This window comes from Thalia democratica, unplaced genomic scaffold (assembly GCF_965202585.1).
Source record: "Thalia democratica unplaced genomic scaffold, ktThaDemo2.hap1.1 HAP1_SCAFFOLD_1309, whole genome shotgun sequence".
Lineage (NCBI taxonomy): Eukaryota > Metazoa > Chordata > Thaliacea > Salpida > Salpidae > Thalia > Thalia democratica.
The window spans coordinates 10,851-30,715 of record NW_028140192.1 but is presented as its reverse complement, the minus strand read 5'-3'; the positions used below and the strand labels follow the sequence as shown (position 1 = coordinate 30,715).

Below are 19,865 nucleotides of genomic sequence, written 5' to 3'. Positions count from 1 at the left end.
TTTGTGTACAGTACAAGTAAAATAATTTTACAGTTTCACACTTTTTTAAAGACTAAAATAAATTATTGCAGGCATATGAATAAAAAATACGCATTGTTTTTGTAAGTTAATTAATCATAAACCAAGGTTAAATTATAACGCAGTTATGTCCTACAATCTGCAGGACTACAACTTTCTCAGGTTGTATATAGTTTATTGAGCTACAAAAAAAACTCAAAATGTTTGGTCCTAGGACCTGGTGCACAAAGAACCTTTCGGTTATCGAGTCGCACACCATGGGTACCTTTTAACGTCTTGTCCAGCAATAAGTTTAGTTTCAGGGTTAGTTAAAAGTTTGGAAACTTTCGGGTTTAATTAGGCTTATTTATAAAACTTAAATTTGTGTAATCTTTTTAATGGTAGTTGTTAATTTATATTTATGTAATTATAAACTGTTAATCTACCTCTAACTAATTTAATGCTTAATTTTATATGAGTATTTTCTGATGAATCCCAAAACTGCTTACTTACTCAGCATTTATTTAAAAATTATTTGCTAACAAAAGTAGTTGATAAGGGTTAGCTGAAATATATTTTACTTGTTTACTCAATAATGTTTTAAGTTTTTGTTTAATATATGTAGCATTAATAGTTATTTGTTAGGTTTATTCATTAAATATAGCAACTGTGTTTGTACGTTTAGACTTTTTTATAAGAAAAGCTATATTTTGCTACACATAACACACGAACAGCTCTACAAACTCTTTAAAGACTAAGATATTAAAAAAAAAAGTTTTTAAAATTTGTGTGTATTTTTCGTTAAGCATATCTACTATAAGCACTTAATTCAAACAGATACCATGAAATTTCATCAAAAAGGATTAGGTTCCTTCCTTATAACAGAACTTTTATTTTATATATTTTAAAAACATAATAAGTAAACAATAGATGCATTCGATTTCGTTTCAATGTTCTATTATTAAAGCCATAAAGAAATATGTAGTTGTTAGACAATAATCTTAAACTCCAGTTTAATTGTATCTTGTTTAGATGTATTTTCAATAATAATTCAAAAAGGATTAACAAGAAACATTACTATCGTTGTACACAAATGCATTTAGTTCAGTAGTGCTTTCAGGTCTATTGTATAGTTTCTGAAAATAAGAATTCTTCAAAAACAACAAGTTATTGTTTTATTCGAAAATATGTTCTAACTGTTGCTTTTTTAATAATTGTAAGTTAATTTATCGAATTACTAACAGTTAACATTTTACAATTTTTACTTAAATACAAGTTGTTGAATACTTAGATTTATAACATTTTTTAATACTTATTTGATACTTTATTGCTTTACTTATATAAATTCAATGTTCATGTTTACTTTTTTTAGAAGTAAAAAACAACTTAAGTCACCAAAAACAAACCAAAGTGTAGGTAAAGCTATAAGAATATAACTAGTCACACAGTTGCAGTAAAATCTTGAAGTTTAACTTTTATCTATGGCCATATTTAATCTACCTTGTTTTAAACAATTAAGTCTTATTTTTAAGTTTTATTGTAGCTGTTTTAAACTTTTAAGCAATCAAGGTTGGTGATTTTTGTAGGTTTATAACTGAAGGCAAAAATAAACACAAGACAGTTTCACTTAAAACGATCCTTTTTTTAACCAATTACCTACAAATTTTCACTGTAGATTTGTTACTAATGTTTAACCTAAAGGTGGGCAAACTTTAGATCAATTTTTTTTCAAAATTATCTTTAAACAAAATTATTAAGTAACAGTTAATTTTGATCTTGGTTTAAAAGTATTGCAACTGAAGTGTTGAAAAAAATGTTCAAAAAAAGTTAATATTAATTAAATAGAAATTTTAGCTTTTAAATACTCATTTTTAACTCTTTAATGCAGGCCTTTTAAACTAACTTTTTCTATAAGATAGTTTGTACTTGACAATTCTGGCCAAAAATTAGATTAATTTTTTAGCAAACTTATATAGAGCGTTAATCAGCTCTAGTTTAAATCATTGTACTAAAAGAAACTTTATGATAAGAAAAACTAAACCTTATTTTCTAAAATTAAAACTACCTAAATAGTTTTTAAAATTTCAATACTAAATAGTTTTCGAAATTTCAATACTTAATATGTTTAAGTTTTTTGACGGATGTTCGCTGAAAATTTAACTTTCCTAGCGCAATAAATATAAAAGCAGGTATACTTTTTTAACTTGCGAGAAAACTGACGATGAAAAAATTTCAGTCTATATGGAAACTTTAAACAAAATTTACTGTATCTGAAAATTAAGTGATTTTTTTAATACTTAAAAAGCTACGTTTATTTTATACTTTTACATAACAGAATTTGTAAATTAAAAAAAAAATGATTTGATCCTTCTATGGAAATTGTTATTCTATGTATTAAAATATTTACTAAAAGTGTTAAGCGTATTTATTTTAAAAAGTTCGAAAAAATACTAAGCTGTAAAAATTATTAGATTAAAACTAAATAAGCCTTAACTTTTTTATACCCTCATAAGCAAGAGCGAGACTATTTAAAAACCCTTTACAGTAACCTGCCAACTAGGTACGCAATTTGAACACAGTGCGTACCTAGAAAACCTTGGTCTTTAATTACCTACATTAAGCCTAGTACAAAGATGCTTAAAACCACTAAAGTTTACAAAAGATTATCAAAATCATCCAAAATTAAAACTTTTATCATAAAAACAAAACACATTTGTTGAGTTATTTTAGAAGTCTTGAGTAGTTATTTAATGTTTGTATTTACATGTTAGTATTTCTTTATTTAATTTATAATTAGCCAAAACAGTTTTATATTCTAATATTTCCTTTTACCTTTAAAATTTACATAGGACATATAATTTGTAATAACTAATTTTAGATTGAAAAAAAAATATGAAAACATTGATTTCATAATTCTTTTATTCGATTGTTTTTTTTAGGTAATTAGTTTAGGGTTAAAAGCAAAGCAACAAAAATTGGCTGCTAAACGACAAGCTAGACTAACATACATGTTTTCGAAAGCATCAAGTAAAAAATATTCAACTGAAATATTCTTTATTTTCACTAGTCTCGCTTATTTTTAAATTTATGTTTTAATAGTTAGGTATGTTTCAAATGAAATATTCTTTACTTTTGTTTATATCGCTGTTTACATTTATACTTCATTCATTGGGTATGTAAATGCTAATTGCACCGTTCATCATTTCGTTTATCTAAATTTTGTATGATTTTTTTTTTCTATAGTTTAACTATTAGCTATGCAAACTTAAATTACATTTTTCGTTAAATAAATAAACTGTAATATATTTGTTTTAGATATTGGATTTGATATACAATTTGTACGTTCATAACTTATTTCATAGTTAATTTAGTTTTTATTTATTTAATTGTAATACAGCATAATATATTTTAAAATACTCATGTATTATTACTTTTAAGTTTGCTTTTTTAAATTGAAATGAAAAAAATTGCTCTTTGAAAACAGCGTTTTTCAACTAAAAATAAGTTTTGTACCTAGGAAGTGCGTACCTAGCGAAAGACTTAATTAATACCTAGCTGAAAGACGTATTTAAGGCTATAATCAACTTGAACCTCATTAGTTTTTTATCTGTCTACTAAGTAGAATCAACTATAAGATATCTAATTGTTTTAATAACTTATAACATACAAAAATTTATGTAAATTCAATTTTTTTTTGAAATAATTATATTTATTAAAAGCTTCAACTTTTATATAAAAAACAATTAATTTGATTATACACACAACTTTGATTGCTTTTTTACCACTAACTTATAATAAAAACACAGTTTACCGGATAACATTTATTCATAACCAGAAAACTAACAGAAATTACCAACTTAAGAAGTTATTGAATTAACGTATAATTTGAATATTTAACTGAATTTGATATTTTAACAAAAGAAGTTTATAAAAACTTATTTCATATTTACATTTGACTGTTATTTACAATAAAAACACACTGAAAATTATTATAATACAGTGGGCAAAACTTAGAAAAAAGCATTCAGAAGGCTTTAAAATATTTCAGAGTTATTTAGAAATTTAGAGATATTAACAAACTACAAGAGTTTAATATTTATGTTCTTTATAAATCTAACCGTTTACTGTTCAGCAAAAAAAAAGAAGTATTTAGTTGTTTTTGACAAGTTTTAGAAATTTATAATCAATGTTTTAAAACAGTTTAATTTCAAATCAACAGTTTAATATACTTTTGTGTGATAACTTTTCACTTTTTATAAAATGTCTTAATAAATGAAGTTTGTCAAACATAGAAAAGAATTAAGATAATGACAACTGATAAATTTTTGTATTAGGTTTTTTATGTTTTTTACTTTTTTTTTCTTAAAATTTAACATGCAATAGAGAAACTGCATTTAAAAGAAAAGATTTTTTTTCAAATTGAAAACAAAAGAAATGAAGGGAAGGCTTTAGAAAGAGCAATAGAAGTTTCGGAGCGAAAAGGGGAAAGTGCGAGTTGTAAGAAGAGCGTTTCAGATATTTACAAAATTTGACCTCAACTTACTGAGACTGGGTTCAAATATATACAATATTTTACATATCTACACAGGCAAGATGTTATTCGCCTCATATCATTCTTATAAACCATATTTAGAAACAATGGTTAAAGTATGACCTACTCAGATATCATATTTGAATTTACTTTTAAACAATTAAGTTATTTAAAACTGGTAAGAGTCTTGTAAAACGTTTACAATAAACATTAATTGTCAAACCTGTACCGTTTTCACTTGAAATTAAAAAGTGTATACCTCATTATGCAAGTATTTACATAACAGATGACGCAAGAAAAATTCAATCTTCGCCATGCAATCAAGTGAAAAAATTGTTTAGCATCCACTACAATATAATACTAAACGAAAAGACTTGACGTAAAAAGAAAAGACTAACTGTTAAAATGCTAACACAAGGAGAACAAAGACAAACAAAGACTTTTACAGCAGTCTGCAACGGTAGCAATAAGTAAATATATACTAACGATTGCAGACTACAACATATCTCTTGAGGTGCCAAATGAGATATTAAAAAACAACAATCAAACAACAATGAAATTTTAAATATTCTTAGATAAATTAGATACAGAAAACCAATAAATAAAGTGAGAAGGGGGAAAAGTAGGGGTGAACAAACGGGGGCGGTGACCACTGAACAATCGTTAAAAGTACAAAAAAAAAACAATTTTCAAACTTTGATATTTACGTATGCTAGTAAAAATCAACGCGAGTTGGGTTTGTGGGGGCGGATGGAGAGTTCCGACTGCAAGCTCCGGTCAATCAGACGAATCTGCTGCTCGAAGCTGGTCGTTGCCAGCCATGTTTGCTGCCCTCGCCTCCTCAGTTGCTGGTTAGGGGATGTTTGCGTGCTCTTCTCCGCGAGCTTTTTCTGGGACGAAAATTATTGATTTAGAAAGAAATTTATTTTAAGTTTTATAAGCCAAGCTACAATTTTGATGCTTCTGTGTAAAACATGCCTGTGTGTAATTTTAAGTACAAAGTCTACTTTTAAACGTTAGCATTCTTAAATTTACTTATGGAACATTTAAGTTAAAAAACTTGTATACCAACTTACCTTTTCAAGTTTACAGTTGAAAAAACAAAATATAACTTGAGGAATAGACTTAAGAAACAAATTACAAAATATAACTTAAGGAACAAATTATTGAAATACCGTGCTATAACAACACAGCGATTGAAGAAAACAATCAAACCAAGTTAAAAAAAACTCTACTTTTTTACGATGCGATGTTGGTTTAGTGGGAGAGTGAGGAGGTTCGAACCGGTGGTTCAGTTCCTTCACCAGCATCCGAAGTTCCGGCATTTCCTGCTCCTTCGCACTGCTGCAGTTGCAAGACACAATGTACTTTTCCATCTTCGCCTGCATGATCTCACTCACTTCTGCAGAAAGATTAACATTGTCAATGAAAACGAGTTTGTTTGCTTAATTCAACATTCACCTTTCGTTATTATCTTTGTTGCCATTTTACAATTGTAATAACTTTGATTTTTAAAAACTACAAGAGATACTTAGTAGTGTCAAGTACCCATTTATGGGCATGATTACAGGTTTTAATAAAAAAATAATGACAGCTTACTTAAACATTTATTTTTACTAGATTTGACGTTTACAAAAACATACTTGTCTATGTTAAAAAGCAACACATTGCTGTAAAAATTGCCTAATTGTCTTTAAGTTTAACTGTAAATTGTTAATTTTAGCAAGAAAATTAAAGGGACAGTACTGATTTGTCAAAACAGTTATTTAAACTGTCTCTTTCAAAAATATTTAGATGTTAATTTTTTTACTGGCTAAACTTTTTTAATCTTATTGTTAATTGTACAACGTTAAAAATTATTTATTTAAGTCTTATTATAAAAACTATTAACTAACTGCTTCTTAAAATAAAATTAAAAAAAAAAAAGATACAAGTTTTTGAAAAAAAAAAGAATTATTACAAATTTCAAATATAAAAGGATAACTTTTGTGAAAAATCGTATTTAAGACTAAAACGTAAAAAACACAAAATATTATTTTTATGAAGTATTTATTCAATATCGTGTGACTTAAAAACATACATACTTATATTTAAGTCCTTCTCTATTGCATCATATAAATTTTACATACGAACGTTCGTTTATTCAAATTCAAAAACAAATACAATATAAATACGACTGAGTAATTGATTTTTAGACATATTATCGCATTAAATACCAATGGAAAACCTCAAGAAGTACAGACGCCTCGATAGACTTTGAAGAGAAACGAAACAATTAGAATTACTATGCAAACATTGGCTTTGTCATGCCGTTGCGTAAGAAAGTAGGTTACCATGAGAATATGTTAAGTTTATATGTAAATCAATGATAATATAAGTTTTTTAATATTAAATCAAAAACTAAAATTTTGGATATAATAAATGTTTACAATTTACTTTCTACAATATGGTGAATAAAAAATATAATTTTATTTCATTTAATAATTTTTTGTAGCTGTAAGAAAATTTATGCTATTTTGGCCCGAAATTAATTTAAAAAATTCAAACTTCTTTAAATATTATATTTAAATGATGCTTTAAAATAAGAAAATATTTTTTACATAAGTATTTGATACTTATGAGAAGAATTTAATCCCTTAAGTTCACTTAACCTTTTTGCTTATAAAAACTAGTTCCGCAAATAAGTATTAAAAAACAAGAGAAAGTTTTAGGAATTAAAACTACAAACGACAAACTTAAAGGGAGTAAATAAATAAAAAACAAGCAAAGATAAGAGGAAATTTTTTGAAAATTATGAGAAAAGAAGTAAATGAAAACAACTCACGAGAAGTTCAAAGTATAGGCACTACAAAGCATACATAAAAAATGTATCTCAAGCGTCTAGAGTTTGTTTTGCTTAAATAAAACTAACAAATAGTCAATTATTGAAGCTTTATTTATTCAACTTTTGTCCGTTGAATTTTTTTAAATTAAATCAAGTAAAATTAGGCGAACAAGTAGAATATAACTTACAGTCTGTAAGGCAGTTAATAAACTTGTGCAAGAAGTAAATTCATAGCCAATAGATAAACTAGTAGCGTAGACAAAAAATAAACATTTCGACAAAGACAGAAATCTCTCTAGATAAGTTAAGTATCACTTTAACATGATGTTATAAAAATTGCATAATATCAATTGACGGCACTTACAATACCTATAAACGTCTACTACATTTAGGCTTGAACAATTGGAAATAGTTGGGGATAAATTTACTAGAATTTACAAGTTCCTACATAAGTAAAAAAAGGATTAGTTTACGGTAAACAGTTTTAACTTCTAACCAAATACATATGCTTATAATATACATTTAGAACTTTATTAAAATTAAGTTAACTATTATGTTTATCAACTAGAACAAATAAATGATGTTCTTCTTAGAAATACTAGCTTTTGTAATTTTATTAGAAAATAAAAACTTTTAGTTAGAATTTTAATTAAATTAATTATTTTTATGGGAGATGTCAAAAAAAAATCAATAAAAATATTAAATAATAACGGTTTGAAAGTTAGCTAAGCATAACTTGTTTTCAAATTCTTACAAATTATTAAAGCCATTATTTACTTATAATTTTTTTAATAATATATATAAATTTAGATAGATGTAAATATACATCACAGAGTTTAACTTTTATATAGATTTAAACAAAATATCGAAAGCAATTAACTTATTCTAAAAATACTAAAGCCAAACAAACTACATCAAAGTTTATTTTTGGAGCAAATTTATACAAGTAAACATGCATGTTTGCAACAAGCTTGTTTATGTTATCAAGCAACGCGGAAACTAAATAGCACAGCAAAATATGCAACTCACACATGCTGTCATGAGCATACTTACTTCCTACTATAAAATATTATCTACTAAAATAATCTAAAAACAAAATTAAACCTAAGTTGTTTGATCAAGCGCTGTTTGAAAACGAAATATACAAAGGATTATAAGCAAACAGGTTGTTACAGCATACAAAGTCACCAATCTTTGTCTTATTACAGAAAACAGTTCACGAGTGTTTTGGGCTAATTTTAAATAGTATACTACTAATAGTCTTAAAACTTTTAAAATTAAAACATAGTTTATAATTTAAATAAGATATATCAGAATAATCATTAAAACAGTTTCGATTTTAAAATATTAATACAATTTTTAACATAAAATAAACTCTCATAACAATTCAAATGAACTTCAAAACATAACAAACTCAAAATGTGCCCGAAAACGTGCTAAAAAAGATTAAAAACAACCCAATTACCACGACAAAAATATAAGTTTGAATTTAAGCTACAACAAAAAGGTAGGCAGACGTTTGAAACAATCCGCACGTCACAATAGAAAGAGAATGGCAGCGCGCAGCCCACCTTACGTAAAGCAAAACTACAATTCACATCGATTTGGGCTGCGAGAGCGAGCACACTTTCGCGAGATATAAAAAATTAAACAGCCTTGCGCGCTTACTCATGTATGGAAGGGCGGCACATTTCGCTGACTGGAGCTCGATGTGGCTTAAACTCGGTGATGCGCGCGCGGAAAGCAGCTAGTAGATTATGACGTCACTGTGGGAAGAAGGCGTCGCCCTTGTTTGACTCGACAGTGTGAAACTTAAAGGGCAATACAAGTAAACAAACCAATTCTTGCTGAGTTGATTTAGAGTAGAAACTGGTGGAAAATAAAATGAGAATGGAAAACTAAACAAATTATGTAACTAAACGCGATTGAATCTTAAGCTAATATTTATGTTAATGGCCCAAACCTTTTTCAAGCTAAACATTAAAACAACGGTTTTCAAGTGGCAGCTTGCTAATTACTAAAAATGTGATTTAAAAAATTGGTATATTTTATCACACAGTTAATGATAAATTTACTATCAAAAACTGCTTTTTGTGAACGTCATACTACTTAATGACTAATTTTTGTTAAGAATGATTCATTTTAAAGTTTAATATTTATCTACTTTTGTCAACTAATAAAAATAAACTATAAACCACCTATTCTAGTAGTACTTTCTGCATATAAAAATATTTATAAAAAATACTCTACATTAAAACAATATTTATAATCATTTTATTTTAGTAATAAAATGTATAAAATTGAAAAATATTTCAATATCTATATACAGCAAAACTAAATGAAAAACATAACATAGCTCACATTGCTTCGAATGTGCATAAATTTTGAATAAAAAAGAACAAATTTTAGATATAAACAAAATTTAAATAAAAGATAACTTTAATCAAATTAGACAAACTAACTTTATAAGTTATATTTAGTTATAAACAGAATTTAAACATTTTTCAAACTATTTTGAAAACATAACTAACCTAATTCGATGTTTTCGTTAGACCAACATCTAGCACAACTGAAATTAACTCCTTCAACATTGATGTTTTGGTGGTCGCGCATTACCATTTCAATGTCGAACCAGTCAGGAATTGTGACTTTTTCTACAAAAGTTGTTTTATATAAAAAGTTAGGCTCTTTTTTTGGTAACTTAAAAAGTTTAAAAATCATAAGTTATTGACAACTTCTTAAAATAAGTTTGAAATAGTTTTAGAAAAATGACTAAAAAATTTTATACAGCAAGTAACCATCAGAAACTCACTTTTAGCTTCAGTTTCATCGAAGGGCACAGGTCTGTAGAAGAAAAAAACATTATTTAAATTTAACTATCTATATCAATAGAAATATAGTTACACAGATATTTGTTTGAAGTTAGTTGATTGTTTTAAACACCACAATTTATACAAACAAGCCTTATAACAAACTGCTATTAGCCATTACATTGGTAAATTTACATTGAGTATACTGAGTAACTTAAATAATAAAGAATTTACATCATTTACAAAAATTACAAATCAAATAAGAAAATTTTTAGTAGAACTAACATAAATTTATCTTCATAAGATTCGTAACCATTTCCATTTTCTTTCTTAATAGTCGGCGCCCAAATTTCTTTAGTGCTTTGATTACCTATCCAAATACCAGCTGAACTGTTAATATTCATAGATGACGAAAAACTATTATCAAGGGTAGATTTGTAGCAATTAGATAATGTGGACGGATAGAAAGTAGACATCCAATTAATCTCATTATTAAAATTTGCATTGATGTTAGGATGGTGTTCAGAACTTTCGTTACAATTACTATCTACTATATAACTTTGAACATAGTTGTTCAGCTCCTTAGTAATATCATTTCTGTTCCATTGATTTTCACTTTCAATTTTCAAGGGAGCTTCAGGTTCTTCAAGTTTAACATCAGTAACTTTAGTCAAAGGTTCACTCAAAGTCAAGTTGTTCATATTTAAAACACTGGAGTTAATCAAGCTTAACAACTCATTAATGTCTTTTCGGTCTTCGCGCTGCTGCTCGTAAAATTCCTCTTTTTTCGAATCGTAAACACTGTAGTCCCACACGCTTGCGTCTTTACTTTTAGCAGAATCCTTTTCCGATGGTAAATTTCTTTTTTCAGTTTCATCATCGAAAACGGAATCTACAACGAGCTTCAGAATATAATCACGTTGGTCGTTAGTGCAGCTCTCAGTTGCTGTAAAGCCTAAACTATTGTCATGATCTGCTGTTTTGTCTTTTTCACTTAAACCAGTCAAGTTTAATTGTTTGTTAGTGTGTCGACTAACTATTGAATCATGTAAGTTTGGCTGTTTTATTTCAGCAAAAGAAGAAAAGTTGTTTGAATTTTCCTGCACTGAAGAATAAAATGAGTTTACAGTTTTGTCATTAGATATAGCAGACTCGTCTAACCAACAACTTTCAAAGTCAATCATTGACGAAGATGCTGAAGATCTCAAGTTTTCGCTTGTAAAGGCGCTACATACAGAATCTTGATTCCAGATATTTGAAGCTTTGCTGGAATACTCACAATTACTTTCTTTTCCACAGACTTCTGGATTGAAATCAAAATTAAACTTATCAGCTTGTTTGTTGTAAGTTACTAAACTAGACCATGGCTCACAGTTGTTTATTTTGAAAGAGTTATTTAGGTGTGATACTCTGAGACTATCAAAATTGTTCATGTCACTTTGAATCTTACTATCATTTATTAGATTTGAAGAAAAATTTTTACTCGACTCAAGAACATAAGGTGTACTTTGGTGTTTGTACAAAAAACTACCAAAAACGCCACAATCATTGGGGTTACTCCAGATATTTTCCTTGTCAGGCATCGTGGATGCTCCATTAACCCAAGAACTTTCATACAGACTATTGCATTTTTTGTAAGTTGATTCAGAGTCATCACTGAAGGTAGTTTTATGACCATTTGCATAGTAGTCATTCTCCAGTTTGAGCAAATTCTTACTGCTTTGAGAAGTAAAAGGGTTTAGATTAGAATCAAGCTTTACACCTGTGCAGTAAAAAACATTTGAAACATTAGTCTTGTCTTCAGCATGGTCTCCACTAGCTCCAAAAGTATTCTGATCATGCTTCACTTCATTTAAAACTGAATTGGTATTAGTCCAAATACTTTCAGTTTTAGTAGTTTTTATATTACTTAAATTGTTAAAACTGCTATAAATAGTTTTTAACTTGCTAGCGCGTCCACTTTTACCGTCACTGCCAACACTTTTAGTATCATACTCATTGTCCCACAAGCTAGGAGAGGGACAAGACTTCCAATATTGATCTTTATCATTACAAACTTTAGAAGAAGACGAAAAAGAACTATTCTCTGCAGGAACAAAATTAAGAATACCAGTGTTGGGATCACGATACCATTTGCTTATACCACTACTAACAATAGGACTATCTTGTGTGATATTACTAGAATCAGAGACGTTGTCCAACTCTTTGCTGATAGACTCAGGTAAATAATAATGACTTGAAACTTCGTATTCAGACTTACTTTTACCAGAATAAACGTCAAACATTGTTTTACAAGGATTTAATTCCTTTTTATTGCATATTTTATGACTAGGATATACGTACTTTTTACTTTTTTGAAAAGTTGTTGGAAAGTGTGAGTTATCTTCAAAATCATAAAAATTATTATTTTCGTCATTTCTGCTGTTTAGCTTGTTTATAAACATGCTAGAGGTTTCTTCTTTTGTAAATAAATCACCAGGTCTGAGATTCTTGAATTTCAATAACTCAAAGTTTTGATCATCTAATATATTACTCTGGGAAGTTTCAAGTTGGAGTTTTTCAGTAAACTTCTTGTTCAAGTTCCAACGATCACCAGAAGAAGAATGGTCACTTTTATGGTGAAATTTTTTGTTTTGAACAGTTTGTTTGGGAAAAGAAAGTTTTGTTGAGCGCGTAAAATAATGTTTAGCCAAGGATGACTTTTTTGAGAATGAATTCTTTTTTTTACCATGGTTTTTAATTTCGTTTTTGCTTTTGTTATTTCTTTTATGGTTGTGAAAATTCTGTTTGTGTTGCTTAATACTATTTTCATTCTGCTTAACATAAGGATGACGCCTCTCTCTAGTAGAAATGCGGTGAGAGTTGTTTAGCGCTTTGTTTGAACCTGGGCTGATACGAGTCTTAAGCCTCTTCAAAACAACTTCAAGCTTTGGTTTAGAGTGAGAGAATGCAGGTTTTATTCCAGTATCTTTTTTTCTGTTAAAAAAAAAGTATAATTAAATAACATATCGAAACTACAAGGGCATTGGAATTTAGTTTCTAAAATAAATCTTACTTGTTAATTTGATAGTTTTTCCAAGCAGAGTTGCATATATCTATTTTTTTCATTGGTAGGAAGTTTAAGGAGTTTGGAAAAGCCTGGTTGTAGTTTTCTTTGGGCTTCTTTTTAAGCTTTTCCTTTTTAATTTCTGTTTTGCACAATTTAATGTCACTAAATAAACATAAACATACACAAAAAAATTGTGTAATTTAAAATAACTTATTTGTTTCTAATAACTGACTGATTGCCAGTATTCTGTATTACAATGAAAAAAAAGTGTTTTCCCAGTAAGACTAATTTTTTAAATAAAGTTATAAAACAAAAACAATTTATGATAAACGTAAGAAGTAAATGAAATTATAGTTAGTTTTCACTAGCCTTTGTACAAGAATATAGTGTTAAAACTAAATAAAACTAAGTTCATAATGTCTATTATTATTTTATCTTTAGTAAAAATATAAGATTTTAATCTGCATATAACTTTGTTTAAGATAATTTTATATTTATCTGTTTCTTAACACTTTGTAAGAACAATTTTTAAAATCAAGCTAAATCTATTAACTTAATAAACTATGTAGTTAAAACCCTACTTTTTATAATCTAATAAATGTAAATAGTTTAAAAAATGCAGGTGGTTATACAAAACTAAGCAACAAGCTTAACTGATTAATACAGTAATTTGTCAACTATTTATTTGCTATTTTCGAAGATTTAATGATATATAGAAAACTTAATATGTTTTGATGTTTCAAGTTTACATGTCATATGTAGATAAGTTTTTTTTATGTATTTAGAAAAAAAAAATTTAAAATCAACCGCCATAAACAAACTAGATAAAACCATTCTAAACAACAATCATGTGTTTTGATAAAAAATAAAAAACTGTTTCTTTTAAGAGTTCTAGTTTTTTTATATTAATTACTTGAAATACTAATCTAATTAAGATTATTTTTTAAATTAAATAAAAAATATTTTAACTTAATGTAGTGGTATAGAAACTTTTACAAGGTTTTATCAATGAAATTTGAGAGAAATTAATTTAATGACAAATCAAATCAGATTAACTTTCATATAGAATAAAGGTTTTCAAATTTATATTTTCATCGAGATGACTACAAATTACAACTACTTTTTTTTTGCAAATACTAATTTTATAATAATTATATGAAAATAAGTTACAAAATACAGACAAAAAAAAAACTATTGGATAGTGTAACTTTTGTATACAGTTTACAATAGGAACAGCAATTTTCTTATTGAAACCTTTTGAGAAACTTGAAATTTTATTTATGATGTATCTCTTCCCGAGATACGATACTAGGAATTTTAATCTACAAAAAACATTTATCAAACAGTTTGAAAAAGTTAAATTGTTATGATATAATTTTAATCATATTACAAATTCAAAAACTTCAGTCAAAGAACAATTCTGATTTACTTAGATTTTGTAAAATAACTAGCTGGCTGCTGAAGAGAATAGCTTAAAAGTTGTTAAAAGGAGATAGATTTAAATAAAGTTAGTTTAGTATCTTAGTTTGCACATCATCTATAAGAAAAACAAATCTGGATTCTTATATTACAAATACTGCTAGGTAATTACTAACATTTCAAATACATTTGGCAGCAAATATCAAATAAACAAAACTATCAACTTGTAAACATAAGGTGGATCTTATAGCACAAAAAATCTATACGTGTCTCATTAACTAACTTATTTTTAAACATTAAACTTAGTTACAAATACCCCAATAACAACGAACCAGTTAACTTTTCAACCGACAGGTGAAGTTTCTCGATAAACTTCTTCAACTTATCAACAAAGTCATCATCTTGCAACGCATCATCATGAGAAGCACGAAGCAAACAGTTCAGTGCTTCCTGCTTCTTCCAATCATGGTGGTTAGTGGGAAGTTGGGTGGTGAGAGGTGGTTGGTTGCTGCTGATCGGAGATGATGATGACTGTGATGACGAGTCACCACCTTTCCACGCTTTCGTTGCACCACCCCCTCCGCTTTTACCATTGCTGATAGTTTAAAACATTATACTTGTGTTTTCAGAAATACTTAAAACTTGTTCTATATAAATTACGGCTAGTTTCATTAAACAATATTTTACAATTAAACTTAATATAGACTAAACAGCTAAAAAAAAAAAAACACTAAACTAAAAAGTATGGGAAACGCTTTTAAAGGTAGTAGTGTATAATAAAAGATTATACTTATATTTTCTAATTTAAAACTGTTTAGATATAGTGGAACTTTCTCAAAATATTAAAAGTGCAATATTATATACTTTGAAAATTAACTTTTAATAAACTTGAATTTTAATTCAAAATAACAATTCTTTTAACTATGCTAACTATAGATTTTATCATTTGAAACATATAACAAAAAGATTAAAAATATTTGAAAAAGCTAACTTCTTTTTTGAACAATCATTGGCAAAAGAGAATATTGTTTGCTCTCTTTTATTGAGTTGCAAATCATTAGTGTAGGTGTCAGAGTTTAAGAAAATATCAAGAAGGTGACGAGCATACAGCTTACTGCAGTCTATACCTAATTTTTCTAGCTCCATTGAAAGCCAAGCTTTTAGTAAAGTCAATTTTTCCATAACATGCATTGTAACTGTAATTTAATTTTTTTATTTCCATTGTTATGTATAAACTTTACACTTAGCTTATTTATCTGTTATACTATTAATCTTAAACTTCATTCTTAAAAAATTACCTGGTAAATAATGAATTAGAATAGTTATACCAACTTTCTAAATTTCTAATACATAAATCTTAAAACATTTGAGAGATAGGTATGAAATAGTAATTATGGAATTACAAGACTGTTTTCAATAACTTTAAACTATACATTTTAATTAAGTTTCCAAGTTTAATTTTTTTATAAGTGTACAAAACTCGTTTTTTAAATTACTTTGTTTATAAATTTCAAATAGTTTTGAGAGTATATTGCTTAGTAAACTTTGAAAATAAGCACACTAAATTAAATTACCTGTTTTTAGGTAAACTGGCCTCACAGTCAATCGTCAAAACCGTCAGTCAACAAATAAGTTTAGTAGTCAAAATGTTCAAGATCATCAAACAATTGCCAAAGGCAAGTCATCAACATTTTCAAATGCAATTGCAAATGATATATTTGTAATTTAACTTGAAATCAAGTTAAACCATCATCTTCACAGTTGGACTGTGCTTACAAAAACTAACAGATGAATGAACACAGAAGTTCAGCTACTAAAAAACCCTGTAAAACTTTACCATTGATTTACAGATAAAATAAAAATTTAAATCTACTCGTTTAGACTTCAGATGTATTTTATTAAATCAGGTGTAACCATCATAATAATATCAAATACTTTAGTTTTATGTATTATAAGTTATAGTTTAATAAGAACTAGACTGCACCACACAACCATAAACAACAGAACATGTTCCAGTATGCAACCTGGTTTTGTCCTCATTAGGACTCATCAGGCAGACATAGTCACTATAAACTGCTGAATCAGTTAAACCAAACGTGCAAAGTACATTAGTACTGAAGTGTTTGTTTGAGTGTATAATAAAAAAGTATAGTCTTTTCAAGTTGTAGTTAAAAAAATTTTAAATTTATTAAATAAAAGGCAAAATGATACAGTACAAAGAAAGTAGTTAAAAATCACAATAAACTTTAATTTGGATCCTCTTTTAGTTGTTTTGAAAGTGTTGTATAATTCAAAGTTCAATAGTAGTCAACTTACATTTTGTATTAAATAAAAGTTAAATAAAATCATAACGCATAAAAGTTAAAAGCCTTTTATAGTTAAACAAAAAACAAGACAAACATTATATAAGTTATATGTAATTAAAATAAAATAGACTAATATTAATTATTTCTAAAGTATATAATAAACCTATTATTAGTATAAATTTGTTTAGAAAACAGTTTTTATATTATATTTAATTGATGTATATTTTTATTTATTTTAATCTTAAAAAAAAATCAAAATCATTCTAAGATTAGAACTACTTAAGTTTTTTTTTATAAACAACTTTTTTTTTTAATTCTAACTTTTTACTAAAAAAATTAATAACTTTAACACAGCTTTTAAACTATTTTTTGAGAAACTTCCTAGAAACTTGAGGAGTGTAGCTCAAAAAACAAAAACTAGCTGTAGTGAATTTCTAAATAAATTCAGTTCATTAATCTGTAATTATTCAAAGTATTGAAAAACTAACTATATTTAATAGTTAATTTATTTTCTTTTTTTCTACTAAATGACATATAAATCATTAATTAAGGTGTAATTAAAGAGTCAATGTTGATTTTTATTTAAAAGACTTTGACCCTCAACTTTGGCCTATGTACAAATAAAAACGGTTTAAATCTAAACTAAATCTTATACAGTCAATAAATATAGTTGACACACCTAACTACCAATTCTAAATATTATAAGTAGAAAGTTTCAATACATCTATTATAAAACAAATAAATAAAATTTATGTTTTTTTTTCCTAACTTAAAAATTTTATATTGTTTCAAATGTTGGTATACTAAGTGTATACCAATGTTTATCAAAAATTTTTTGACCAAAACACAAATCATAACAGAATAAAAGTATGTGTGCACTGTAAATATTATACTTTTATTTTCATTGGAAGAATAAACATTTACTTTTTAATATATGTTTACTTTTTTTTTGGATTAAAAATAAAATTAGTATAAAGTAAAAAACAAAACATTTTCTCTAAGCTATTAAATCCATACAAAGGTTGTTAATTAACTAGGATGATGTCGCATTAATATCGAGCTAAAATCACATTATATTTGATGTCCTTTTTAACCATAATTTTAGACTAAAATTTATATTTTATAAATAAATTAAACTTATTCATCATAAACTATTTAAAATTAAATATTTAATCGCTTTTATTTCACAATAGAAAGCGATTTTATCAATACAATAATTTTTGTTACAATATTGTTAAATAAAATTGATTAAATATTTTAGTTAATGATAATTAAAATTAATTCTTACTATGTGTTTATATAGCTTGTTTAAAACAAAGTATTTTTTTAGATTATACATGTTAGGCTTAAAACATTGATTTTTAGCCTAAAATTACTATTAAAAAACACATCGAATATAATATAATTTCAGCTTGATATTGGTACAACATCATCCTAGGTAATTACCCAAAGTGTTTCTATGTATTTTTGTATAGTAATGTAACATATTTCAAAATACTAAACACATTGGTCAAGCATATGCGCCACTTGTAACTCAATATGAAAAAATACTAAAAATTTAGCAGTAAAATGCCTAATTATCTAATTTACTTTAATCTTATAAAGACTTTGTAAAACAATATTTACATGTGTAAGATAAGTACACATACATGTAAGGCTGTAATCTCTAGCTGGATGAAGTATATGAAATACATGCTGAAGTAAACTAAAAAAAAAGACATTTTGTTATTGTTAAAAATGAAGGTGAAAAACTAATTTATGAACCTTATATTGAAAGTAAAGTAAAAAAGAAACATGTTTAAAGAAAAACTTAAAAAACATTTAAAAGCAAACTTCTAAGACAGACAATTGTATAAAAAAACATGCCTCTGTATAAACAAGAAAGTAAAACATTTTCCATTATCTAAAATTTATTAAAGATTTCTCTTTAAACATAGAAACAAACTTAGTTTAAAATTATTGTAAATAAACTTTTTAAATTACTAAAATTGGCAACAAGCTAGTATTTAATTAATTATACATATTTTTATTAAGATGTATAAACAACATTTATTACAAATATTTACAAGGTACCGATTATTTAAATCAACTATTTTTATTAAATTGAGTACTTTGCAAATTTGTTATTATATTCCAATGAACTTGTTTATTTGTTTTGTTTCAAGTTCTATTACTGTAAATTGTTTACAATTGATAGTTTTTTAGTATATATAATCTCGAGTAATTTTATTATGATAATATATTACAAAAATACTTGAAGATTATTCTATAAAATTTAAGAAAGATGACAAGTTGTTAATGTTAATTGCTTCATACAACTGCTTATTAAGAGAAAGGTGTAAATCATAGTTTTAGTATTATTTAATACATAAACAACTAAGCTACTTGTACTTATAATAAGCTTTTATTCTTAAAAAATTAAGTAACTTTACAGATCTGAGCAATCAAAGATTAAAAGTTCATACATTCAGACAAAAACAACTTTTTCACTAGAAATCTTAATTATCCTACAGTATTGAGCAATTGTTAAAAAAAAAATTAGTACATTTTCTTAATGAGTAAAAAAAAAATTGTTTGATAACTTTCAAAAAAAAATCAACAAAAAAAAGAGTTTGTTTATTGTTTGATCATAATTCTTTTTTAACTTATACAAAATTTTTAGACAGATCTTTTTTAATATTGCAAGAAACTATTTTTAAAAACTTTAGGTATTTTACTCAAATAAAAAAAAAAGTAAATAGACTTTTTATTGAAATTATATTGATAAGTGTTATATAAAATGTAAAAAGGTGTTAAATCCTAGAGATCCTGATAAGCTAAGCTTATCGGAATATATACCACAGATGTTTTTGTGTCAAAACTTTATTCCGACTAAGGCGTTTCACTGCTCTCAAATAAATTTAAGAACAGATCTACGGAGTCTTAAAAT

At 26.4% G+C, this 19,865-nt stretch overlaps 1 protein-coding gene across 2 annotated transcripts; it reads right to left on the bottom strand.

Annotated features, from left to right (window-relative positions):
• Positions 1-4,060: 4,060 nt before the first annotated feature.
• LOC145848241 (uncharacterized) lies at positions 4,061-16,448 on the bottom strand. 2 transcript variants are annotated; one of them, XM_082953848.1, is made up of 9 exons: positions 16,205-16,448; positions 15,622-15,826; positions 14,963-15,225; positions 13,218-13,350; positions 10,448-13,138; positions 10,165-10,196; positions 9,884-10,006; positions 5,764-5,930; positions 4,061-5,418 (listed from the first exon to the last, which is right to left on the bottom strand). In XM_082953848.1, exons 2-9 carry the CDS (start codon positions 15,819-15,821, stop codon positions 5,251-5,253), a joined length of 3,777 nt encoding a protein of 1,258 aa, XP_082809974.1. In that variant the 5' UTR covers positions 15,822-15,826; positions 16,205-16,448; the 3' UTR covers positions 4,061-5,250. The 2 variants fall into 2 exon arrangements, 1 of the variants encoding a protein (XP_082809974.1); XR_014371818.1 differs by lacking the exon at positions 4,061-5,418 and having other exon boundaries at positions 5,791-5,930; positions 10,166-10,196.
• Between the last annotated feature and the right edge of the window lie 3,417 nt (positions 16,449-19,865).